Raw genomic sequence first — 26,656 nt, 5'->3', positions numbered from 1 at the left:
CTCTAATCTTACTCTAGTCAATCTTTTATTCCTGATAAAAGGCCTTAGGATTTTCCTTGATCCTATTCGCCAATAACTTCATGTCCCTTCCTGGCTCTTCTTAGCCCTCTCTTGCAATCTTTTCTTGCTAATTTATAACTCTCAAGCCCCCTAACTGAGCTTTCACTCCTCATCCTCACATAAGCCTTCCTCCTCCTCTTGTTCTTAGCCCTCTCTTGCAATCTTTTCTTGCTAATTTTTAACTCTCAAGCCCCCTAACTGAGCTTTCACTCCTCCTCCTCTTGACAACAGCTTGAGTAAACCATGGCTCCTTTTCTCGACAACTACCTCCCTGCCTAATAGGTATATACGTATCAAAGACCCGCAGTAGTTGTTCCTTGAATGAGCTCCACATTTCAAGTGTGCCCATCCCCTGCAGTTTCCTTCCCCATCCTATGCATCCTAAATCTTGCCTAATCACATCATAATTGCCTTTCCCCAGTTATACCTCTTTCCTTGTGGTGTATACCTATCCCTGCCCATTGCTTTGTAAACGCAACTGAATTGTGGTGACTACCACCAAAGTGCTCACCTACCTCCAAATCTAACAATTGTAACATCTTACCCAGTATCAAATCCAATATGGCCTCGCCCCTTGTTGGCCTGTCTACATACTGACAGGAAACCCTCCTGCACACATTGAACAAAAACTGACCCATCTAAACTACCTGAATTATTGTATTCCCAGTCAATGTTGGGGAACAACTACCCTGTTGAGGCAGGTCAATTAATATAGGTTGTGTTTCTTGTTAGGTAGCTAATTGAAGGTTATGTGGGAGTAGATGGGAATGTGGAATGTGAAACACAAACAGATCAGCTGTGATCTTCTTGAATAGTGAAGTGGACATGGGCCAAATAGTCAAATCTTAATCCTAATGTATATATTTGAATGTGCAGGGTTAGAGGAAAGAAGCGGGAGAATGGTTCTGAGGAAAATGTTCATTCAGTGAGCCAGTGCAGACATCGTGGGCTAAATGGCCTCCTGCTGCTGTACTGTAACAAGTCTATAATTAGTTATTATTGCAAATTGGGAATTGTATTTAGAATGCAAATTTGACAGCAAGTGTGAAGAAAGAATAAAGAGTATCCTGCACCCCTTCTGAGAATGAAGTTGCAGATAAATACAAGATGGCCTTCAGGATAATTTCAGGAAGACCTGTCAAGGAAACTGAATAATTCTGACTGTAATGCCGACCCTCACGAGAAGCAGCCAGTCCTTCGTTTCACTAAAACACCAGTTAACCATTCCCTAAGGCGCTCACCTCTGAACCAAACTTATTCTTGGTTCAAGGTTTGTGTAAGGATTTGTAGCTAGTGTGCCAGCTGCACTTGTTGTGGAACTGACCGCTAGACTTCTCCGACCACTCAGATTCATGACAGCCCATAAACAGATAGCCCCGGTCAGACAATAACTCATCAGGACAAAAGACCTAATATCCATCATGTGCAGGACAAACGTGGTGTACAAGATTCCACGCAGAGATTGCACAAAACACAATATAGGACAAACAGGCAGAGAACTATTGATCCACATCCATGAACATCAACTAGCCACTAAATGCCACGAACTAGCTGTTCCTAGTAGCTATACACATAGATGATAAGGACCACTAATTTGACTGGGACAACACAACGATCATAGGACAGCCAGAGAATTCCTAGAAGCATGGCACTCCTCCATGGACTCCATCAATAAAGACATTGACCAAGAGTTAATATACTGACCACTGCAACAAGCAACTGGAAACAGTGGGAACAAAACCAAATAAGTTCCAACAACCAAAGTCAGACTCACTGGTCTATCACTTCCAGGGTTGTCTCTACTCCCCTTCTTGAACAAGGGAATAACATTTGCTATCCTCTGGTCTTGCCCTATTCCTGTAGACAACGACGACATAAAGATCAAAGCCAAAGGCTCACCAATCTCCTCCCTGACTTCCCAGAGAATCCTAGGATAAATCCCATCCAGCCCAGGGGACTTAACTATTTTCACACTTTCCAGAATTACTAACACCTCCTCCTTGTGAACCTCAATCCCATCTAGTCCAGTAGTCTGTTTCTCAGTATTCTTCTCAACAACATTGTCTTTTCCCAGTGTGAATACTGACAAAAAATATTCATTTATCACTTCCCCTATCTCCTCTGACTACACGCACAACTTCCCACTGTCCTTGATTGGCCCTAATCTTAGTCTTGTCATTCTTTTATCCCTTATATTCCTATAGAAAGTTTTAGAGTTTTCCCTGATCCTATTTGCCAATGGCTTTTCATGTCCCTACCTCGCTTGTCTTAGTTCTCTCTTCCGGTCTTTCCTGGCTACCCTGTCACTTTCAATCGCCCAACGAACCTTCACATTTCACCCTAACATAAGCCTTCTTCCTCTTGACAAGTGATTCAACTTCCTTAGTAAACCATGGCTCCTGCGCTTGACAACTCCCTCCCTGCCTGACCAGTACATACTTATCAAGGACACACAATAGCTGTTCCTTGAATAAGCTGCACATTTCAAGTGTGCCTATCCCCTGCAGTTTCCTTCCCCCTCCTATGCATCCTAAATCTTGTCTAATCGCGTCGTAATTGCCTTTCCCCCACCTGTAGCTCCTGCCCTCTGGTGTATACCTGTCCCTTTCTATCGCTAAAGTAAACCTAACCAAATTGTGGTCACCATTACTGAAGTGCTCACCGACCTCTAAATCTAACACCTGGCCACGTTCCAAATTCCCCAAATCTAATGTGGCCTTGCCCCTTGTTGGCCTGTCTACATACTGTGTCAGAAAATCCTCCTGCATACAATGGACAAAAACTGACCCATCTAAAGACTAATAGACTGGTCTATTACAATAAGACCATAAGACACAGGAGTGGAAGTAAGGCCATTCGGCCCATCAAGTCCACTCCGCCATTCAATCGTGACTGATGGGCAATTCAACATTATATTTCCATGCTGTACATCCGACTCTATAAAATCAAGCAAAGCCCCAAAGGTATTTTCTGAATACACCAAAAGCAAGATAATATGATGGAAAGGATAGAGTCAGCAAACAGAAAGCTAACATTTGTAGAGGTGGATGGTGTGGGAAAACTCACTTGGTATCTTTCCATACAAGAGAGAGGGTGCAGACGTTGTAATCAAGGAGAAGCTATAAGTATTGATTGGTATAGACGCACAGTCACAGAGCAATTCATTCTCTCTGAAAGTGAAGGGTAAGCAGGCATGATTGCTTGAATGGCCTACTCCTGTTCCTCTGTTCATTATAGTAGAAGTTGTGACCACAGTTTTCCAATAATCTCTGGTTACTGGTTTGGAGAATTGCTAACGTTATAGCATTGTTTAAAAAGATGGGTAGAACAAGTAATTATAATCCAGTCCACCTAATGTGCGAGCTGGGAAAATTTCAGAGACACGGTCATTTAGATAAACACAAGGGCAGCAGTGATTGGTGAAGGGAAGGAACGTTTTGGAGAGTAGTGCTGTGCAAGTGATATGGTTAACATGGTTTCTCGAGGCTTTTGATAAAATGCCACACGACAGACTGGTCAGAAAAGTTAAAACCAATGGCATCCAAGGACCAATAGTAAGTTGGTTTGCAGACGTTTCATTCCCTTTCTAGGTGACATCCTCATTGCTGTGGACTCTCCTGCCTTACTTCAGTTGTGGGTAAAGAGTTGGAAAAGGTTAAAACAGATAGCATTTATAATAATCTCAAAAGGAATAAGTTGATTAGGGATAGTCAGCATGGTTTGGTGAAGGGTACGTCATTGCCTCACACATCTTACTGAGAAGGTCTTTGAGAAGGTAATCAAACAGGTGGATGAGGTAAAGCCATTGATGTGGTGTATATAGATTTCAGTAAGGCGTTTGATAAGGTTCTGCAAGGTCGGCTTCTGCACAAAATACGGAGGCATGGGATTGGGGGGCATTTAGTGGTTTGGGTCAGAAATTTGCTAGCTGAAAGAAGACAGAGGGTGGTAGAAGGATGGGTTTGCGGACGAGAATGGTCAGTAGAGTTGTGGATAGTACCGAAGGATGTTGTAGGTTATAAAAGGATGTAGATAAGCTGCAGAGCTGGGCTGAGAGGTAGCAAATGGAGTTTAATGCAGAAAAGTGTGAGGTGAATCACTTTGGAAGGACTAACAGGAATGCAGAGTTCTGGGCAAATGGTAAGGTTCTTGGTAGTATAGATGAGCAGAGAGATCTGTGTCCATGTACATAGATCCCTTAAAGTTGCCACCCAGGTTGATAGGGCTATTACGAAGGCGTACGTGTGTTAGCTTTTATTAGTAGAGGGATCACGTTTCGGAACCATGAGGTCCTACTGCAGCTGTACAAAATTCTAGTGCGGCTGCACTTGGGAGTATCGCGTGCAGTTCTGGTCACTATTATAGGAAGGATGTGGAAGCTTTGGAAAGGGCTCAAAGGAGATTTATTTAGGATGTTGCCTGGTATTGAGGGAGAGTCTTACGAGGAAAGGTTGAGGGACTTGAGGCTGTCTTCGTTAGAGAAGAAGAAAGTTGAGAAGTGATTTAATTGAGACATATAAGATAATCAGAGGGTTAAATCGGGTGGACAGGGAGAGCCTTTTTCCTTGGATGGTGATGGCTAACATGAGGAAATATAGCTTCAAATTGAGGGGTGATAGATATAGGACAGATGTCAGAGGTAGTTTCTTTACTCAAAGTAGCAGGGGCGTGGAACACACTGCCTGTAACTGTTGTAGACCCACCAGATTTACAGGCGTTTAAGTGATCATTGGGTAGGCATATGGATGAGAATGGAATAGTGCAGATTAGATGGGCTCCGGATTGGTTTCACAGGGCGGAACAACATTGCCAGCTGAAGGGTCTGTACTGTGCTTTAATGTTCTAGACCCTTCGGTCCAACTCCTCCATGCCAACCAGATATCCTAAATTATTCTAGTCCCATTTGCCAGCACTTGGCCCATATCCCTCTAACCCCTTCCTATTCATATACCATCCAGATACCTTTTAAATGCTGTAGCTGTACCTGCCTCCACCACTTCCTCATTCAATACATGAACCACCCTCTGCATGGTAAAGTTGCCTCTTGAGTCCCTTTATAAATCTTGCCCCTCTCACCCTAAATCTGTGCCCTCTCTTGTCTGGACTTCCCCAGCCCAGGGAAAAGACTTTGTCTATTTACCCTATCTATGCCCCTCATGATTTTATAAACCTCTATAAGGTCACCCCTCAGCCTCCGACGCTCCAGGGAAAACAGCCCCAGCCTGTTCAGCCTCTCCCTATAATCCTCCCTCAAATCCTCCAACCCTGGCAACATCCTTGTAAATCCTTTCTGAACCCTTTCAAGTTTCACAACATCCTTCCTGTCGCAGGGAGACCAGAATTGAATACAATATTCCAAAGGTGTCTTGGACATCTGAGTGTCTAGATTCTTAGGAATGTATTTGTTCTGAAGTGTCACTACATCCTAGACTGTCTCCTACAGCTCTGATATTTCCCTTAAAAAGGAGAGTTTTAAAATCTTGAGTATTCTGATGAATGGACTAGTGGGTTGACAAAAATCAGGTTTCAGTCAATGTGGGCTGGAAGACTTTCCTTTGTGAGTCTGCATTGAGGTCTTCCTCACAGATGTTCTGTGTTTACAGGGAAAGCACACTTAAGGAAGGCCATAATAGGCCATGAGGAAGCTATGAGAGTTCAAAATCTCTGCAAATCACTAAAGAAGATAGAGATCCTACAGGAGATCTTGAGAGTATCTCACAAACGCTCACTCACCAAGTATTCTGAACATGAACAGGAGGATGACTTTGACATGCTGAATGCCCCCAATATAATCGGTAAGGTTTTGTCATCTCCCTGGGAGTCTCTCTTGCTAATTCATTATTCAATAATCATTGCTCTGCCTTCTCTGATTGATGATTGTGTGGTTTTGTTTCCTTGCTGCAGCCAAAAGTGATCAAAAGATTGAAATAGTGCAGCCTCAGTTCTCCAAGGTGAAAGTGGGGGATTTTTTCCACAAGCTGGTATGTATTCGAGGCTGGAGGAGGGGGAACATGGGGAAAGGGGAAGTGACTGGGATTGAAGGGGAGACTGGGGAGCCAGGGTCGGGACAGAAGAAAGAGAATATGGCCGAAAAGAGGATTGGAGCAGGGGTCGGGAAGAGATGTGGAGCAGGAATCTGGGCAAGGAGGGGGTGGGGAGAAAGAGAGTGAGAGAGAGATCAGGGATCTTTGTGGGGTAATTATCTGGGAGCAGGGATTGGGGTGGTGGGAGAGGGAGAACTGGGACCAGGGTGTGTTTTGGGTGAGGAAATCGGGCTCAGGGTTCAGATGGGTGCCGGAGGAATCCAAGACTGGAAGCGTACGCACGTGTGTAACTCCCAAACTGCTCTCCACCATATTCAATGCTGAGAACATCCCTGAGAACATTCCTCAGCGTGAGGAATGTGACCCATCTTCCATGATGGCTATCCTTTGTTTCCATAATGATTGGTAAAGATGACTGACTGGAGAGGTGGTGAGGCTTACAGGCTAAGCTCATTTCTAGCCCCACATGTAGCAACCAGTCCAGTGATCACTATTGGACAGAACCCAGGATTCCTGTCTAATATCCTCTCCATGAGCACACTGCAGCCCAGCAGAGCCAAGACGAAGCAGGGATTGGCTTTAGAGAATCCGAATCAGATTGGCTGGTGCAGCCATAACTTAATGGGAAATCAGTATTATGTGAAAAATACTGAAACAGCCATTTGGCCTGATAGTTCAGTGCTGGTTGTGATGCTGTACTTCCATCCACGTGTGTGTTTTCAATGCGCTCTCTGCCATTTGGCTGCATTCATTGTGGAGGGTCTGCCATTGGCTGGTTGCATCTCCACCTGTGTTTAATGTCCCACACAGGCTGCTATTGACTGAGCTCCCAAATAGTGCCCTGGCTTCCACTCTTCAACGGCTACCCTTCAGTTTGTCAAAATAAACAAGACCAACATTTCAAAAAGCAGCTTGTTGCCGATCAGGAACATCAGACAATTCAATGGGCTTCAGAGCTTGTCACACTGGGTAGAGGTTTAAGGGTTCTGGAGGGAGGTAAGGGGGCAGCTGCATGTTCTGATTCAGGAAGTCTGGTGAGATGATTAAAGCAATTCCTCTCCAATTACTCAATGTTAGTCCTGTCCTTTGGACTTTGTCTTGGATGATGTTGAGCTTCTTCAAAGTTGTTGGAGCTGCACCCATCTAGGCTTTGACATGGTTCATGGTTTTATGTGACTTTGTAGCAGTTTGATATAACTAAATGGCTTCCCAGATCATTTCAGAGGACAGTTAAGAATTGACCGCAGTATTGAGTCTGGAGTTGTGCAGGACAGACCAGGTGAGGATGAGGAAAGGAAAATACCCTAACTGGCATTAGTGAACCAGATTGGTTATTAAGATGTTCAATAGTGGTTTCATGATCATCATTACGCCAGTTTTTAATTCAAAGTTTATACTGAATCCACATGTCACCATCTGCCAGGTTGGGACCGAATTCCATGTGCCAGGTCTTTAGCCAAGCTGTCGAGATCATGTGTCCCATAACAATAACCAGCACAAAAACAGAAATTACTGGAAAAGCTGATCAGGTCTGGCAGTATCTATGGAAAGAAATCACAGTTAATGTTTTGGATTGAGGATTCTTGTTCAGAAATCACTGCCTGGAGTTCTGAGGAAGGGTCACTTGACCCAAAATGTTAACTCTGTCCCTCCATAGATGCTGCCAGACCTGCTGAGTTTTTCCAGCAATTTGTTTTTATCTCTTATTTATAGCACCCATAGTTCTTTCAGTTTTAGACCATAACCAGCTCTCATGGATGAACAGCCTCTTAACTCCCCTGGGTCTAATACCCTACCTGAAGCCAAACATCCTATTGAGTGCCACTGGCACAGCGAGATCACCTGGTTAGCTGTGTAATCCTATTACTAACTCAAGTAGTGTATTCAGTCAGTTTGTTGGGCGTGGTGTTAATCTGTGGCTGATTTGCGTCTCTCAGGGGCCGATTGGTGTGTTCTCAGCGAAACAGAAGTGGACAGCGCCTCGTAAAATCCAGTTGACAGCAGGAGACAGAGATCATGGATTCACCCTGCAAGGGGAGTCAGCTGTGCAGGTTACAAGCTTGGATCCGACCAGTGATGCTGCTGTGAGTAAAGCCTCACCTTTCTCTACTAAAATAATGCTGCTGTGTGAGCAAAACCCAGCTGTTTGTTTCTCAATCCATCTCTCATCTTTAACTGTACCAGATGGAGTATTTGCCAACCCTCAGGGTCTATGCTGAGCTGTTAGACACAGCTCAACTCCACATTCTGTCCAGGGACAATGAGCATATGACAACTGAATCGGTGACCTGATCACGGCAGGAAGCCAGAACTGGGGATACTGAGCTTACTTCCCCTTTTCCTGCCCCTTTACCGAGACTGAGGCTTGCTCTCACTCTAATTAAACTTCAGCAAGAATGTCCACAAGTGTAAGATGTAGGAATTTGAGATTACCCAAGAATCCAGTCAGTGGGCAGAGGCAGCCTGGCACAGATTTCACAGGTTGATATTCTGACTCCCTCCTTTGTGCTTCCCCAACCTCTTTCCTTCTTGCCTGAGAGAGGTGTGAGCAGCTTTTGTTTTGTAAGGATTTTTATTGAGAAAACAAGATTTTAATTTTTTTGACAAAATTACAAAACCGTATAACAATCTTATGACAATAACAGTAAACATACGACTACTCTGCTCCACAAACCACTTTGGGGGGGGGAAGGGGGGTCCTACGAAAATTACAATTCAATATATAACTAAAACAAAACTAAATTAAACCAAGGTAAATTAAATTACATTCAGTTAAGTTACCACACTCAGCGCAATCCCACCAAAGCTCCCCACCACCGGGAGCATCAGTCGGCAAACCTGTATTTGTTCAGTATTCTTTCCCCAAGGGCCCCTGGCCTTCCAGACATAACCCTCGTGACTACACAAAGGCTCTGATCAATATAGCTGACAAGTCTGCATCTATATAATTCAGAAAGGGCCGCCACGTCCTATAAAACAGTTCCGTTTTCTGGTGCACCAGTCCATAAAGCTATAACTTCAGCTCTAACTAACCTACGCACCCTGAGAATCCCAGGGAATTTTCCTGACATTGGAATGTTCTTCCTTGCACAGAATGAAAGAATATTAGAATTTCTTCCCATGTGTGTCCAAAGAAAACCCAAGAGGGGGGACACTGGATCTACCTTGACCTCAGTTCCCAAGACCTCTTCCAAAACACCTGCTATGGTACCCCAATACCTAAGAAGCTCATGGCATAACCACAAGCCATAAGTAGTGGTACCAACATCTATTTTACATTTGGGGCACATTGGGGACAGTCCTTTCTTAAATTTCGCAAGCCACTACAATGCCAAATGAGCCCTGCGGAGTACCTTCAGTTGCATAGCCTGCATCCTTTTACAATTCAAAATCTTCCTTACATTCTCCCAAATATCCTTCCATGCCTCTGACGAGATCTCCACCCCCAGTTCTTGAGTCCAGATTCTGCACAGTCTCTCTGTCCTTCTGGGCATTGCCTCCTAACAAGTGATAGCAGGTGCTGACCAAGAGAGCGCCCGTGGACTGAAGCACACTCCTTTCCATATCCAATTTATAGGGACTAACCATCAATGTCGTCATCTTCTGTATAAAATCCCTAACCTGAAAGTAACGAAAGAGATCCCTCCTAGATAGCTTGTATTTCTGGCTCAACTGCTCGAAAGACATCATGACCTCCCCGTCAAATAAATCTCCCAAACAGGAGACTCCTCTTGACTCCCAGAGTTTAAAGCAAGAATCCATCAACCCCAGCCAGAATCTGAACATTCCTACTATGGGAGTGAAAGGGGAAGCTTTTTGTAAATTGCCCTCACCTTGTTTCATCATTCTCCATGCTTTAACAGTGTTAAGGACAATTGGATTTCTGCAATGGTCCATAACCGTCCTCATCTTGTCGATAAACAACAAATTGATGAGGGGGCATTTTGCCTGAGAGGCTTCTATGTCCAGCCAGATTGATCGCGGGTCCTGGCAGGCACAGTCAGCCACCTAAGAAAATAGGGAACTCAATTGATATTTCTTAAAATCGGGGACATCCAAACCTCCCATGCCCTGTGAAAGCTGCTATTTGGCCAGCTTAATAGGACGCTGCCTATGGTGCCAGATGAAAGATCCGAGCCAACTGTAAAGCCTCCGTACTGCTTGCCTGAGCAGCAAATGGAGCATTCGCATGGGATATAATAAACAAGGAAGAACATTCATTGTAACCAGAGCTATTCTAGCCAACCAAGATATTGTAAGATCCTCCCAGTGCTGAAGTTCCTGTCTTATCTTCTCTAGCAACTGCACAAAGTTAGTTTTATATAATTGATCGAAGGCCGGGTGATAAAAATGCCTAAATATAAGAAACTTCCCTGTGACCACCTGAAAGGGAATCTGATTCCACCCCCAAGACCAGATATTCTAGGAAGGCTCCCCACAGGCATGGCCTCTGACTTCATAAAATTAATTAATTAAATTTAATTTAATAAATTAACAAAATGGATTAATCACTTTTATTAAACTGGGCACAGAAATCATTGGATCAGTTAAAAAGATAAGAACGTCATCTGCATAGAGGGTGATCTTTATGCCTAACTGATCCTACCTCAGGGCAATTATATCGGGGTCCCTCCGGATGGCCTCTGCCATTGGCTCAATCACCAATGTAAATAATAGCAGTGAGAGGGCACCCTTGTCTGCTGCCTCTGCCGATACTAAAATTGTCCGATCTTGTACCATTAGTGAAAAGCGCTGCTTTTGGGTCATTATATAACGCTGCCACCCACCTAGCAAAAACCCCTCCAAGACCAAACCATTCCAGTACATAAGAGGTACGGTCACTCCACCCAGTCAAATGCTTTCTCTGCATCCAGGGAGACTACCAAGCCCGGAATCGACCCTTGCTGGCATACCTGAACCATGTTTAATACTCTTCTAATATTATTAGTAGACCTGCGACCCTGAATAAAATCTGTCTGGCCTTCATTTACGACGAAGGGCAAAACCCTGTCCAACCTCAACAGCAGAATCTTTGACAGAATTTTAAAATCCATGTTCAGTGGCGATATAGGCCTATACAAAGTGCAATCCTCTCGTGCTTTCCCTTGAGAATAAGAGAAATATTTGCTTCCTTCAGAGATTGGGAGATAGTCCTGACTGTATGAGTAGTTGTACATATCCAACGGTGGCCCGGCCCGGCCAGTCCTTGGAAAATCTCACTTTGGAGTCCATCTGGGCCGGGTGCTTTATCACTGTCTTATCTCTTGGATTGTCAGAGGGGCATTCAAAAGAAACGCCTGCTCTGAAGTTACACCTGGAAGGTCTAGGGTCTTAAAGGACTCCATCTTTGCCAATCTGTCCTCACAGTCCTCTGACCGGTACAGCTCAGAGTAGGACTTCCTAAATGCTGCGTTACATATTTCTGGCATCGCAAGTGTCCCAGCACTCTCCCTGCTGAATGTGATAGATTGGGAGGGCACTCTTCTTTTTGGCCAGGTACGCTAGATATCCACCTGGTTTATCACCATACTTGAATAACCTCTGTTTTGCAAAGGAGATTTCCCTCCTTGTTGTTTGGGTGAGCACAGCATTCAAAGTAGCCCTGAGGGCTGTAATTCGCTGCAACTTGGTTCCAGATGGATAAGTCATTTAAAGTCTCCCCCTATAATTGTACGACGTGCCCCATGGGCCATCACCCTGGAAAGCACATCTGTTAAAATGAGGGGATGTGACAGGGGGCAATATACATTCAAGATCCCATACTCTTTTCCATGTATTAAAGCTTTAAGAATCGTAAACTGCCCATATTCATTCTTAATTTGGTCTAACAGTTGAAATGGGAGATTGAATTAAAGGATGAGAAAAAAAACCTGTCCAACCCCTCCCTGCTGTAACTTCAAGTGCTCCTTATTGTTTACATGTGTTTCTTGCAACAAGGCTACATCGACCGTCTCTTTTTTCTAAGGTTTGAAAGTATCAGTTTTCCTTTAATTGGTGAATGACTTCCCTTAATATTCCAGGTGCACCATTTAAACGAATGGGTAGCCATAGCTGTCTGAAACAGCCCGTGACCCTCTTCCCCCCCCACCAAAGGAAGAATCCCACTCGTAGTGTGCTGAGTGCAAACAGTTCATATTTTTAAAAATACAACTACCAAAACTATCAATTCAAAACTTCTAACAACTACTTCTACAACAGACCAACATATAAGACAAATGAAAGGAGACTTTCCCCTTTGCCCACAAGGGGCGCTCACACTACCCACTAAACCCTCCATGGATCCTTCTAGCTGAATCCCCAGATAACACAAAGCAAGAAAAAGTTACACATATTTTATAACAACAAAATAAAAAGTGGGCACTCAACCCCATCCTATCCATACTTCAACCCTAGGTACTCCTGATACAAAACAAACCAGTGGGGAAAAAGAACAATTAGGACCCCCCCAACATAGAAAAGAACCCGACAACCAGAAAAACCAGGCAAACTACAGAGAAAATCAAAGTAAACATTATTGTCCATGTTATTCGAGCCAGCCAGTCTAGTTTAAGGCAGCCAGGAGGTCCTTTGCCATTCCTGGTGAGTCAAAATTAAACACGGAACCTCCGTGGCTGAAATGTAATATTGCTGGATATCTTTCGGAATACTGGACATTCAAGTCCTTCAAGTGCCTTTTTATCTCATCAAAGGCCTTCCTCTTGCGAACCACGACTGCAGAAAAGTCTTGGAAAAGCATAATTTGTGATCCTTTGTATATCAGAGTCTGTGGATCCTTCTCTAGTGCTCCAGAGGCTTCCAGCTTCCTTTCCTTATCCCTATCCCTGTAATGCTGGAGTCGCACTCGGACCAGGTGGGGGCGCTGGTCCGATCCAGGCTTCCACACTCTGACCTGATGTGCCCGTTCAATCCGCACGTGGCCTACCTCAACTACCAGCTTCAGAAACTGCAGGAGCCATTGCTCTAAGAAACTGACGAGCTGGCCACCTTCCTCCTGTTCAGGGAGACCCAGCAGGTAGATGTTCTTCCGATGGCTTCTATTTTCGAGGTCGTCGACATGCACTCCCAAGGCCTGTACTTGCTGTTCCAGGGCATGGACCCGCCTGCTGAGAATTCTGCAGTCCATTGCTCCACCTCCATGATGTGCTGCCCGAGAGCTGGATCTCCTGATCATGCTTCTGCAGCATGACTGAGATCAGTTCCAGCCTGGTCAGTGTTTCATCCATTGCTGAATCGATCTTCTCTCAGCGCGTTCACAGGGGCTGACGCTGCGGCTGTGGATGTGCCCTGTACTGCAGGGGACTGCCCTACTTGTTGCAATCCTCGCAGTCCCTTCCCTTTAGTCAATTTTCTCATTACTATTTTAAACTAACACACAGCAATTCTGGGGATCAAAAACTAACCATTTCTACCACAGTGGGTAATAGAGGGAGGGTGAGTGCACCAGTTTTTCTGGGTTCTGGTGCAGAGCTCAGCAGGGCAGACCTACTGGATCATCGCCGGCTTGAATCCCCCCAGTGTGAGCAGCCTTAATGGATCAGTTAGTAGTTTGTGAAGGAGTTCTGACTCTGTCTCTCTTTCTGTTTTTAGCGGTCAGGCCTGAAGGATGGAGATATCATTGTGTCTGTTGCAGGAAAGGACTGTAAATGGAGCTCGGTGAGTGAAGTGATTCAAATGCTGAAGGAAATGCCTGAAAATGGATTAGACATTCAGGTCATCAGCCCTCAAGGCCTGGAGACTGCGCAGCTGGTGAGTGACTGTGGGACATTCACAGATTCTGCTGGGACAGTGTAGGAATATTGTATAGGGATGAGCAAATCTAATGCCGTTGTTACACATTGGCAGTGCTGGTTTGTTTTGTTCAATATCTGTTAGGCAGAGCAGGACCTTGCCTCTCGCTGGCTGGTTTTACCTCAGTAAAGCTTTCTGTTTAAGTCGATCCTGAGACTAGAAATCCTGACTTGGTCCTCACTCCTCATTACTCTTCTCTGACTTGGCCATGTTCTCTTTGAGGCTGATTCTTTCTGGTATACTTGTGCAGTGTAACTAACAAGCTGGTTAGTGAGTGTAGTGTAACTGTTTCCTATGGGATTGAGGAGAAGGGAAGTGAGACATGATTGAACTACAGGCTTGGATCAATATCTCATCTATAATCCTCTTCACTTTGAAATCATCTCTTGGGCACCTCAAATGAGCTGAGTTCCTTGTCACCCCTTTTTCCTCTTTGTCAACCGTGCAGACCCCCAACTCCAACAATGAAAATGGAACAGTTGGAGTATGGGAAAAATTTCTGGCTGTAACAACTGCTCCTTTCCTGAGGTATTTTAGGTGCTGGATATGATTTCCTCAAATTCTAGGAGCAGCAATTACTGTTTCATATGCTGTTGCATTGTTTTTGAACTTTGGAGGAAAAAAAGTCAAAACATCAGTTTTTAAAAAGGGAGAAGTACAGACAAAGGAAGCACATGGGGAGGTCAGTGCAGGAGAGAGAGAGAAAGAAACTGACACCAGTGAACCTGCACTATTGAATTCATGTATCACTGGACATTGGCGTGCGTTTGGGAAAATTAACAAACAGTGAAATTCACAAATGATCTTGGAGGAACCTGTTTGGGTGAAGTTCACAGCACAAACTGATAAGTGTATAGTTTTAAGTGTGGCATACAGAAAGTCTACAGTAGTGAGTAGAGTGGGTTCGTTCTTGATTTTTTTTGAGAGAGATGTCTCTTGATTAAACTTAAGCTTTAACTATTAACTTAACCTGGGGCAGTGTTTTGTAGAGGAATAAGACTGTTATTTTCTGGGTCTGTAGATTGTGAAGGGGCAAAAATAGCCTTTAGAGTGATATGCGCTTCTTGTCAGATGTGGGAATTTAAGGAGAGTTTACGGGTTACTGCGGATTATATCTGCAGTAAATGCTGTTGATTGAGAATCCTATCAGATCGAATGGATTGGTTGGAGAGACAGTTAGAAGCAATGAGGAATTTGCAAAGCAACAGTATGTGATGAATGGCAGTTATAGGAAGGGGGAAAAGTCGCAGATACAGTCATATAGATAGGTTAACTCCAAGAAAGGTAAGAGAGGTAGGCAGCTAGTGCAAGAGTCCTCTGTGGCTATCCCCATTTCAAACAAGTATGCTGTTTTGGAAAATGTAGGGGGTAATGGATTCTCAGGGGAACTAAGCATGAACTGCCAAGTTTCTGGTATTGAGACTGGCTCTAATGCAACAAGGAGTATGTCGGGTTCCAAGAGATCAATTGTGTTCGGGGGATTCTCTAGTCCAAGGTACAGACAGACGTTTCTGTGGCCAGCAGCGAAAAGTCCGAATGGTGTGTTGCTTCCCTGGTGCCAGGATCAAGGCTGTCTCAGGGTGCAGAATGTTCTCATGGGGGAAGAGGGGCCAGCAAGAGGTCATTGTCCACATTGGAACCAACAACATAGGAAGGGAGAAGGTGGAGATTCTGAAGGGAGATTAGAGAGTTAGGCAGGAATTTAAAAAGAAGGTTCTTGAGTAGTAATATCTGGATTACTCCCGGTGCTATGAGCTAGTGAGGGCGGAATAGGAGGATATAGCAGATAAATGCATGGCTGAGAAGCTGGTGTATGGGAGAAGGATTCACATTTTTGGATCATTGGAATCTCTTTTGGGGTAGAAATGAGCTGTACAAGAAGGACGGATTGCACCTAAATTGGAAGGGGACTAATATACTGGCAGAGAGATTTGCTAGAGCTGCTCAGAAGGATTTAAACTAGTAACGTGGGGGTGTGGGACCCAGGGAGATAGTGAGGAAAGAGATCAATCTGAGACTAGTACAATTGAGAACAGAAGCAAGTCAAACAGTCGGGGCAGGCAGGGACAAAGTAGAGAACAAGGTAGGACTGATAAATTAAACTGCATCTATTTAAATGCAAGGGGCTTAATAGGAAAGGCAGATGAACTCAGAGCATGGTTAGGAACATGGGAATGGGATATTATAGCAATTACAGAAACCTGGCTCAGGGATGGGCAGGACTGGCAGCTTAATGTTCCAGGATACAAAAAATACAGGAAGGATAGAAAGGGAGGCAAGAGAGGAGGGGGAGTGGTGTTTTGATAAGGGATAGCATTACAGCTGTACTGAGGGAGGATATTCCTGAAAATACATCCAGGGAAGGTATTAGAGGTTTACAAAATTGAGGGGTATGGATAGGATAAATAAAATCTTTTCCTTGGGGTGGGGAGTCCAGAACTGGATGGCATAGGTTTAGGGTGAGAGGGCAAAGATGTAAAAGACCTAAGGGGCAACTTTTTCATGCAGCGGGTGGTATGTGTATGGAATGACCTGCCAGAGGAAGTGGTGGAGACTGGTACAATTGCAACACTTGAGACATTTGGATGGGTATCTGACTAGGAAGGGTTTGGAGGGATATGGGCTGGGTGCTGGCAGGTGGGACTAGATTAGGTTGGGATATCTGGTCGGCATGGAAGAGTTGGACCGAAGAGTCTGTTTCCGTGTTGTACATCTCTATGACTGAGTGAGTATTTATTAAGTACTCCATGGGATGTTGGCATTATTGCCTGTCTGGAGAAGGTGATAGGGATTATCTGTCTTTGGGGTGTAGGATCACCCTGGTGCTGTTAGGGAAGGGTATTACTGTGGTTGATGCAATGCTGGTCTGTTGGTGAGACTAACTGAAGGGGCAAACGAGCTGAAGGGGCAAACGAGCTAAAGGGGCAATCTAGCCCATTGATCAGCAACTCAATGGATCATGAGCAATAGCCCAATGCGGTGTGGCCAGTGTTGGGGCCCCCCTCTGGAGCACGCTGCTGGGTCCCCTGTTGTGTGTGATACAAGTGTAAATGATTTGGAGGAGAATGTAGGTGGCCAGTGGTGCAACCCCCCCCTCCCCCATGTCCAGCAAGCAGTGTGGCCCAGTGCCAGCGAGGTCCCCCCCCCCCCTTCCAGTTTTTATTCCACTGCAAATTTAGTCTTACCGTGGTGCTATTTTGCTGACTGGGGAGGGAACATTTGGTTCTCCTCTGTCAGCTGGCCTGGTCTGATTGTCACCCAGTCTTGTCTAGGCAATCTGCAGCTGGTGAGGGGTGGCTGGTTTAAGACTGGAATGGAAATAGGGTTGGTACTGGCCTTGCCTTTTGTGATCTCAGTCTCAGCTCAACTCCTGACCCTGATTCTGTGCCAGTGTTTTCCCAAGTGTAATGCAAATGAGTTTGAGATGTGGTTACAGTGTACAGGGATCAGGTGAACATGTCCTCAGCTGTCCTGCTTGGTCTCCTGTCAATAAAACTTTGGGATCAAGGATTCCATCAAAAACACAGTCTGGGTGTTAACTCGATGATTGCTGATTATAGGTAGGACAGGTTGAGAAAAATATAATTATTCCTATGGCCAGGCTTGTGTTCCCTATAACCTCCAACCAGCTTCATTGCCTGTAGTATAATTGCTGTTGAAATTCAGCAAAGTATTTCCATTTATTTATTCCAACAAACACACTTTCTCTAAAGAAAATGAGCAACAACATTGGAAATATTGGCTCAAGGATGGAAATGATAAAACTCTATTTCTGTTTACAGAGGTTTATTATAAGTGACTAATTTCTGTTCAGATGTAACATCATTATTCTTGCTGTGTACATTGCCTGATGGGGCCTGGAATTGAAGCTGCCTTGAATTGGTTTGAGTGGTCTCTGGAATCTCCAAGCAGACCACTGGGAGCTCAGTTGGTGCAATCCTCTCACCAAGATGTGTTCTGCTGGTGGTTACTCGGTTCTTTCTCCTCAACTTTAATTATTTAACCAACGACTTCTACAACACTTCTCTCTCTGTGTTAGTCAAAGGAGCTTCTACTGTCAAAATATCCAATTCATTAGAGTGGCAAAAAAACGAGGAGAAAGACTCCTCTAATCTTAGGGTAAGGGAATCCAAAATTAGAGGCCATAGGTTTAAGGTTAGGGGAAGGCCAGGTCATTGAGGATATTTTAGACGGAGATAGGTTCTTGATTGTCAAGGGGATCAAATGTCATGGGGGGGTGGGGGGAAAGCAAGAGAATGGGTTGAGAAACTGATCAGCCATGATTGAATGGTGGAGCAGACTAGATGGGCTGAATGGCCTAATTTCAGCTCCTATGTCTTCTGGGGAAGATTTAAACGGGACCTGAGGGGAAACATTTTCAAACAGAGGGTGGTGCATGTATGGAGTAAGCTACCAGAGGTGGTGATGGAGGCTGGTACAATTATAACATTTAAAAGACATCTGGATGGAAGAGGGATATGGGTCAAATGCTAGCAAGCAGGACTACATCAGATTAGGATGTCTGGTCGGTGTGAATGAGTTGGACAGTTGGGTCTGTTTCTGTGCTGTATATCTCTGACCATATGAAAGCAGGGAATGTTCAGATTTCCTCTAAATCCAGTTGTGAGTTTGTAACTCTGTGACTTATTCTCCTGTGACTTGCCACTGTTTCATCAGACACTTGCTAATTATGCAGAAAACTGGTTTGTTTTAGCCAATGGAAATGGTTTAGCAAATAGTTAGTGTCTTTCAAGCACAGACAGTATCTTGACTGGTTTTAGCAATTTTTGGACACTTTGCTAATTTATTCATTTCTGATCTCAGCCCAAGTGTGCGACGTACAGTGGAGGGTTACCCAAAACCTATTCATTGACGTGCCTGACTCTGGATGATGCAAAGAGCAGGAAAGGCAAGAAAGTGGTGAAGAAACTGTCATTCCTGAACTGGGGTGGTAAGAACACAAAGAAGACAGCAAGTACAGTCAGCCTTCCCTCGGCAGTAGATGATAGTCCCCAGCAAGTTTCCAACAGAGAGACGTTAGATGGGAGCTGCCTGTACTGAGGGACCCTGCCGAGTGACTGGACTCCTGAGTCTAACCCCTAACACAATGTAGACATCCTACCCAGCCTCTGCTCTCACTTGCACCAGAAGCCAGAAAATGAAGGCTTCAAGAATCATTGTCTGGACAAGCACCATTTAACTCCCACAAAGTGTCCTCCTAGCAGATGCAGTATGTCGCCTGCTTGATGTTCAGCTGCCTTAATCCTAACTCTTGCTATGCAGCTCACTGAATTTGAGTGACCAAAAGTGTAACCCTCATACAAATTTCAACAGCTGATTACTTTCTTCCCAGAATGAACTTCTATCTCTACCATCCAATGTAACAGAGGTGTCCTAGTTCTTGTATGTGTATGTGTTTCTCTTACATCCTGCTGCACCCTGTCTGATTGAAGCTTCCACTTGACATTATAGGATTGATAAATGAGGAAGAGAGAGGGCAGGACACTTTGCTAACGCACTCTCCTCAGTAGATAGAAGTTCTGGCCATTGGTCAACTAACCCCCTGCTTGGTGCAAATCCCAGAAATGGGCTCCAAAGGACCAAGATGAATTGACATCCCCTCTATCAAATTCAAGTCTTTTGCAAAATGAACAAGCAGCTGATTCCATTTAAAAAGAGATTCAAGTGTTTTGGATTGCTGAGGTTGTATGGCCAATACAATGCTTTGTTAGTTTATAAATACTGTCTACAGGGTAGATTTAAAATATTACTGTTTGATACTCAAATGAAAATTGTGCCTTAATTTAATAATTAGAATATAAATCTAAAACAAAGTCTGATTTATTTTTGGGTACATATCTTTAACTATATTTTACTCTGGTCTATGTGGGTTTAATTTCAGGAAGTATTTATACATTGTTTTGTACAGAGCTTATCCTATATTTAACGCAATCAAGATGTATCAGATTTTATCTTTCCACTGAGCTCTGCCCCTCCTGTCCCACTCTGCCTGTACTGTGGGATGGGGAAGTCAGATCTGACCACGTCACCCTGTAGGATAGGATCTATCCCCCTAGGAATGGCACTTTCTACCTGGTTAAACATAAGTCCTATTGCCTATGAAATGAGATGGTAGTAAGTAGCTCTTCCAAATGAAGATTATTACTGCTGTCCATGACAAACTGTACTGCTCACCAGGATGCCATTTCTATTGGAACTCTGTCCTGCTGGTACAGCAATTATACCTTGTACAACACAGAGAGACACTTCTGCAACTCAGTCTTCCAGCCATTGTTTTGTAATTGGATTATTTATGTTGTGATTTTTAAAAATCTCATTGTACAGATGTGTAGAAATTAAAGATCAAGTGTAAAACTGCTTGCCTGAATTTCTTGACTTGTGACCAGAATGACAATCGGTAGCAACCAGTCTCCAGAGGAACCAGGAGAGGGTTGCAGCCTCAGGCAATAACTCAGACCCTACTCTTCATGTTACTTAAGGTCAAAGTCACATGACACCAGGTCATAGCCCAACCGTTTTATCTGAAATCACAAGCTTTCAGAGTGCTACTCAAGCTTATGATTTCATATAACTTTTTGGACTATAACCTAGTGTCATGTGACTTCTGACCTTGTCTACCCCAGTCCAATACCAGCACCTCTGTCACATATATTAGTTAGACTTGGAAAGTTCTGATTTGCTGGGTTCACAAGAGGTTTGAGTAACTGCCACAGAGCAGAAGAGACATTAGTCCAGAAGCTGATAGCAATCTGCAACTTGGAAGGGGAGTTGGAGCATTTAACAGGATTACACTAGAGGAAGCCCAGCAAACACTAATCTCCAGAAACTTTCAGCCACTTCATGGTCAGTTTAGTGACCAGATTCTCTCAGGAAGTAATGGAAACAGATAGCTCAGCTTCCAGCTGGCTGCATCCTTTGAACCCAGGCCATGGTCAGCCCCACCTCTATCCTCTAGATTGGAAAGACCTATATTTAATCACCTTGCTGACATGTACGCTTTATCCCTGTAGCTATAAAGATGATTGTGATCAATAACATCAGGATCTGGTTATACACTCTAATGGTGAAAGAATTAAAATAATTGGGCTTAATTATACAAGGTTTTGCAGTGGTTTCATAATCAGTAAAACAAACCAAGGAAGCTGCATATATCTCTCATCTCCAGTATTAATTCTGCTTGTCTCCCTGAATAGTTCCTGTTTGTTAGCAATATTTTGCTAAGTGTGAGAAATCTGCCTGTTCCCTTTCTTGCCTGTCCTACAACAGAGGAAATAAACAGTGAACTGGTCACGATGTTCATTTCCAAATGTTCTGATTTAGAGGGTGGTCACTGTGAGACTCCTGGCCATAGAAGGCCTTAGCAGCTCTGTCATTGAATGCTGTTAAGACAGTGACAGATTAGTTCTTGCTTTAAAAGGTGGTTTCATTCATGAGATGTGGGTGTTGCTGGCTAGACTAGTGTTCATTGCCCATCTGTGGGTCTGGAGTCACAGAGGCCAGGACAATAATCTCATTCCCTAAAGGGCATTCGTGAACCAGATGTGTTTTTTCCAACTGACAATTGCTTTCCTAGTCATCATTAGACTTTTAATTCTAGATTTTTGTTGATTCAAATTACATAATCTGCCATGGCAGGATTCAAACCTAGGACCCCAGAACACTTTTATCTGGGTTTCTGGATTAATAGTCTAGCAATAATACTACTAGGCCTTGATTAGTAAGGGGATCAGAGGTTATAGGGAGAAGGCAGGAGAATAGAATTGAGAAACATATCCACCCTGATCAAATGGCAGAACGGCCTAATTTTGCTCCTATCTCTCATGGTCCTGAATATACAACTCACTGTGTCATTTGCAAGTTTTACTAGTTTACCTTCTAGGCAATATTCTCTTCGTTTTTTAAAAATGCTTCTTTCATGAAGTGAATAACAGAGCAGCATTTATTACCCATCCTAATTGCCCTTGGACTGAGTGGCTTGTCCAGCTACTTCAGGGGGCACTTGAGTCAACCACAGTGGGTGAGGATGGCAGGACTCCAAGTGAGTTTTTAAACACAGTCTAATTGACTATGGTTTCATGGTGACCATAACTGAGACTAGTTTCAATTCCAGACTGATTCAAGCTGCACCAATTGCCACATGTTCCTGGAGCTTTAGCCTGGGCCTCTGTCATACTAGTCCAGTGACATCACTGATACATCACCATATCAAGATATTTAACTGCTCTAACAGTCACAGTAAGACAAGAAAAACCTCGAGTTTCGAAGCAAATAGTGTCTGATAGAAAGCTGCAGACTTCAGTTTAATTGCATCTGACCTGATGGAGTTTTATCCACAATAGGGAGTGAGAGGCATTGGAATTATTTTTAATTTGAGAATCTTTTGCACAAATGCATTTCCCAGTCAACACACTCTGAACATCTCTCCCAGGACACAACCCCTTATCTCTAAAAACACAGCACTGCAGCAGACAGAACTGGTCTAGACTGGAGAGTATTCTCCGCATTAGTTCCGGAGTTCACCATTCTCTAATCCAAGTTAGATATCAATTCCGAGCCAGGAGCATCACTGAAATGATTACTCACAGGATGTTGCAGGAGAATCTCCTGCAGCAGCTTCCTGTGATGCTGATCAACCTGGAGTATTGTATAGTGAGTTGGTTCACAGCTGGCAAAGAAGCAGCCCCATCATGAGGCAGCTCTGAGTAAATCACTGACGTTGACAATCTGTAAAGCCCAGGCATCAGTTTGCTTGTGAGAAGAACAGAGTGATCTGCTGAGCCAGTGCTTGACCTACCACGGCTTCTAGCTCCTGGGTACTGGCAACACTGAGTTGCTGAATACTGGGGAAGTGTTGCAGCAGACTCATGGCTTTGACTTTCCCGACTCCAGGGATCTGCTGGATGCTGGCCAGGATCCTAGCATCAGACAAATGAGAGTGTGCCCTGCGCTGGAAGGGATTGCGCCCCTGCTCCTTACTCTCCTCGTGAATCTGCAAGAAGACAGTGGGTGGGGTTAGTTCACAAACGAGTGACAGCAATTGTTCCAAACAGATGGACTAGAATGAAAGAACTCTCATTTCTTTTGTAACCCTTGTGTCCTCAGGGCATCTCAATGTTTGACCCAAAACAGGTGATTCAGCCCAGCCACTCATTTCAACATAAACCTTCTCTCATTCATCCTTGTCTAACTCAACCAGCATAACCCTCTTTTTCCTCAATCATTGTTCCTTTATCACATTGTTAAACACAACAGTTGTTCCAGCATTCCACCTGAACAACTTAAAGGGGAATTTAACTGTCTAGTTCTCTGCTGACCACTCACTCATGACCCAAGATCAAAATGGAGGGATGGACTTTGTTTTTCTGGCAGTGAGGACCCATGATGGGCAATTGATCTGTACATTTTCTTTTGGCTGTTCTTTAATTTTTGCTTCTGTTTTTAATCCTTTTTTTTTGTACACTAAGATGTACCCTGGAGAAAGGTGACCTTGTACACTTTTCATTGTACTCCTGTATTTGAATTCATAAGACAATAAAACCTAAATCTAAAAAATGTTTTGGCATCTTAACCAAACATTGAATGAATGCCAACACCTCCAGGCCATTGGAGTGAAGGTCAAGATGAGATTGAATCTCAGATGGAAACCACTTTGGCAGCAAAGGCAATAGACTACACACAGCTTCACTTGCTCTGGTCTACCTAACAGCAGAGTACTCGGAGACATTAGACTAGAGTAGCTACCTGTACAAGCACACATTGAACCTCCTGATGTTCACAATGAAAATGCCCTCATTAAGAAAACACCATTGACTGTCAGTTGACGATGCACTGCTATCGACACAGAACCTCAAAACCTTGCCCCTGATCCACACAGCACACTCCACAAAGTGATGATAGCCCCACTCTCAATGGCCCAGCTCCAGGTTGACTACAAACATCCCTGACCCCAATCTTGAAACTGACCAAAGCAGTTATGTCCAGGATTTTAATCTTTCACGGAAAATCCACACAACTCTCAACCTGAGGGGATAACGTGACCACTTGCTGCACAAGAGGACATGAGAAACAGCTCAAATTTGTGACAGTGGGTGCAAATGTTAGACCATCACCACACAACTGAACACATGTTGGAGAGATCTGTTCTGGTGGCACCACAACGATTCACAGTGTGGTAGCTGAATGTCGACTGGACTGTTAACCTCGATAGCAAACTGTTTCCATGTTAGTGTGGCATAGATTTGTCCGACAATGAGGTCATTCCTGTCAAAACGTGGACAACACAATAGACAATCTGTGCACAGCAAGCTCCCATGAAATAAATTACAGCAACAAAATAAATTACAGTTAATCTGTTTCACTTGAGTGCGATGATGCGAGTCAAAAGAGAATATCATAGAACAAGTAAAGAAACATGACAAAATGACTGCTGTACCATCATCCTGCCATCATTTTACTCTCATTTCCACTATCACAGATCTCCCCTCCCCTCTGTCTCTCCTTGCTGAAAAACAGTTACATTTTGAACTGGTTCTAGAGAGTTTGTTGATTTGTCAAAGAAAATTAGGCTAGGGCACTAATGACACACCCACATCCCGTGAATCCCTGAAAAGAAAGGAAATTTTAATTTCCGCTCCCTGTCCAAGATCTGCTGAGTATTTCATAACTTTTAAGAAATATTAGGGGAGGCAACCAAAAGGCTGGTTGAAGAGTTTTTAAGGAATGTCTTAAAAAAAAAAAGTGGAAAGAGAGTTTGAGAGAGAGAGAGGTTGAGGGATGGAATTAAGAATCTGGGTTGAAACGTGTGGTGCTGGAAAAGCACATCAGGCCAACAGGCATCCGAGAAGCAGGAGAGTCAACGTTTTGGGCATAAGCCCATCATCAGGATCTGCTGTGCTTTTCCAGCATCACACTTTTCAACTCTGACCCTCCAGCATCTGCAGTCCTACTTTCTCCTATTAAGAATCTTGGGCCCAGGCAGAAGACACAAACTAGAATGGTGAGGATAAACAGGATAGGGATGAAGAAGGGAGACTGGAATTGAAGGAAGGCATTAGAACAATGTGGCAGGCAGTTCTTACCAACTGGGCGATGAGATGTGAGGCCTCCGTCTGGTTGGCCACAGGCAACACAGTCATTCCCAGGTCTAACACCACAAACCTTTGCACTGCAGGGAAGTACTGCTCACTCAGTGGGCTTTTTTCCACCACAACGATTCCATTTAAAGTACTTGCCTGGAGTTAAAGATAAGAGATGCCGATAAAAATATTGACAAAATTAACAGACCATTTACCCCTCAAATAATGAAGGACCTCTCACTCTGAGCATCATCCTTTGAATTGATCCTTTAGATATTCAAAAACCATTTTTATTTTCACATTCTGCCTCTCCAATATCCTCCCTCTCTTGCAGCCACTAACCTCTACAGAACTAATTCTCTAGTAGCAGGGTGATGATATGGATTGCTGTCGATAACAGCAGTCCATCATCCTGCCATCATTTATTACAGCAGAACAGGTAATCCACATGTCACCAAGTGAAATTCTAATTGATTTAAATTGAATAGGAGGGAAATGAGGTGAAATTGTACCGAACTTTGGTTCATCTGCAATTGGTGGAGCATGTACTGATCTGGTCACCATTTCTTGAAAAAGGATAGAGGCACTGGTGAGGATATAGACCTATTCATGAGGACGATATCAGAACTGCAAGGATGTACCTATTGTGAAATAACGGACAGTCTAGCTTTTTCTTGAAAAGGAAACGTTGAAAGGTGACCAAAAGCTTTGATAGAGTTGACACAGAAGCCATTCATCAATGATCACCAAATAATTAAACTGGGAATTCAGAAGAATTTTTTTCCCAAGAGAGTGGCGAGAATTTGAACTTGTTACCAGACAGACAATCAGCCACTTAACAGGATGGAGGGGAAGCAGAACAGTGCAGTCTCAGCTAAAGCTTCATAGACCTGGATGGGCCAAAGGATATCAATGTATTTTCCAGCAAAGGAGCCACTGCTGGCCAGGTGGGTATCAGTCTCTCCAAATTCTGGAGACTCTAAACAACGAAAATCTAATCCTTGCAATTCAAATACACCCTCAATGTTGGTTTTAGTTTCATAACATTTCATAAAGTTGTGAATGCAGTAGCCATTCTAGACCAGGGAAGTTCCACAGCCAACATCAAGATCAATAAGTTTTACAGATGTCGACTGAGGGAATAGTGTTGGCCTGGATACAGGAGGATTTCAGTGAATTAAAAACACAGTCATTTGGTAGTACAGACACTGCGAATTGTTGAAATCAGACATTTTGTTGAAAAGTTTTCCTCTTTCACTCAAATCAGGACAATTTGCAAGAATGCCAATTCAAAGTAAAGCTAAACATTTAGATTATTGAGAGGAGAATGCATTGCCAATACCAATCAGAGTCCAACTTGCTAATCAATCAGCACAGAAACAGACCCTTCTGTCCAACCCGTCCATGCCGTCTAGATATCCCAACCCAATCTAGTCCCACCTGCCAGCACTGGCCCATATCCCTCCAAACCCTTCCTATTCATATAGTCATCCAGATGCCTTTAAATGTTGCAATTGTTACCAGCCTCCACCACTTCCTCTGGCAGCTCATTCCATACACATACCACCCTCTGCATGAAAAGGTTGCCCCTTAGGTCTCTTTTATATCTTTCCCCTCTCACCCTAAACCTATGCCCTCTAGTTCTGGACTCCCCATCCCAAGGAAAAG

At 43.8% G+C, this 26,656-nt stretch overlaps 2 protein-coding genes across 4 annotated transcripts in view; one reads left to right on the top strand and one right to left on the bottom strand.

Moving 5' to 3' along the window:
• Window positions 1–20,267, top strand: part of rhpn2 (rhophilin, Rho GTPase binding protein 2) — a 164,359-nt gene extending 144,092 nt beyond the window's left edge. The window contains exons 12-16 of the mRNA XM_043706491.1: window positions 5,664–5,855; window positions 5,965–6,041; window positions 8,042–8,188; window positions 13,692–13,850; window positions 18,717–20,267. Coding sequence (XP_043562426.1) covers window positions 5,664–5,855; window positions 5,965–6,041; window positions 8,042–8,188; window positions 13,692–13,850; window positions 18,717–18,953 — 812 coding nt within the window. The 3' untranslated portion in view covers window positions 18,954–20,267. The remainder of the gene's footprint in view (window positions 1–5,663; window positions 5,856–5,964; window positions 6,042–8,041; window positions 8,189–13,691; window positions 13,851–18,716) is intronic.
• A 1,389-nt stretch (window positions 20,268–21,656) lies between these two features.
• The window catches only part of kiaa0513 (KIAA0513 ortholog), a 125,409-nt gene continuing 120,409 nt past the window's right edge, over window positions 21,657–26,656 (bottom strand). For 2 of the 3 annotated variants that reach the window (XM_043706488.1, XM_043706489.1), the window contains exons 4-5: window positions 24,992–25,144; window positions 21,657–22,902 (exon numbers count right to left, since the gene is read on the bottom strand). In XM_043706488.1, the coding sequence (XP_043562423.1) occupies window positions 22,654–22,902; window positions 24,992–25,144 (402 nt within the window). In that variant the 3' untranslated portion in view covers window positions 21,657–22,653. The remainder of the gene's footprint in view (window positions 22,903–24,991; window positions 25,145–26,656) is intronic. The other variant, XM_043706490.1, reaches the window with a different exon arrangement.

Source organism: Chiloscyllium plagiosum, chromosome 17 (genome assembly GCF_004010195.1).
Source record: "Chiloscyllium plagiosum isolate BGI_BamShark_2017 chromosome 17, ASM401019v2, whole genome shotgun sequence".
NCBI lineage: Eukaryota > Metazoa > Chordata > Chondrichthyes > Orectolobiformes > Hemiscylliidae > Chiloscyllium > Chiloscyllium plagiosum.
Note: the sequence above shows the minus strand (reverse complement) of the source record. Positions and strands in the feature narration are given on the sequence as shown.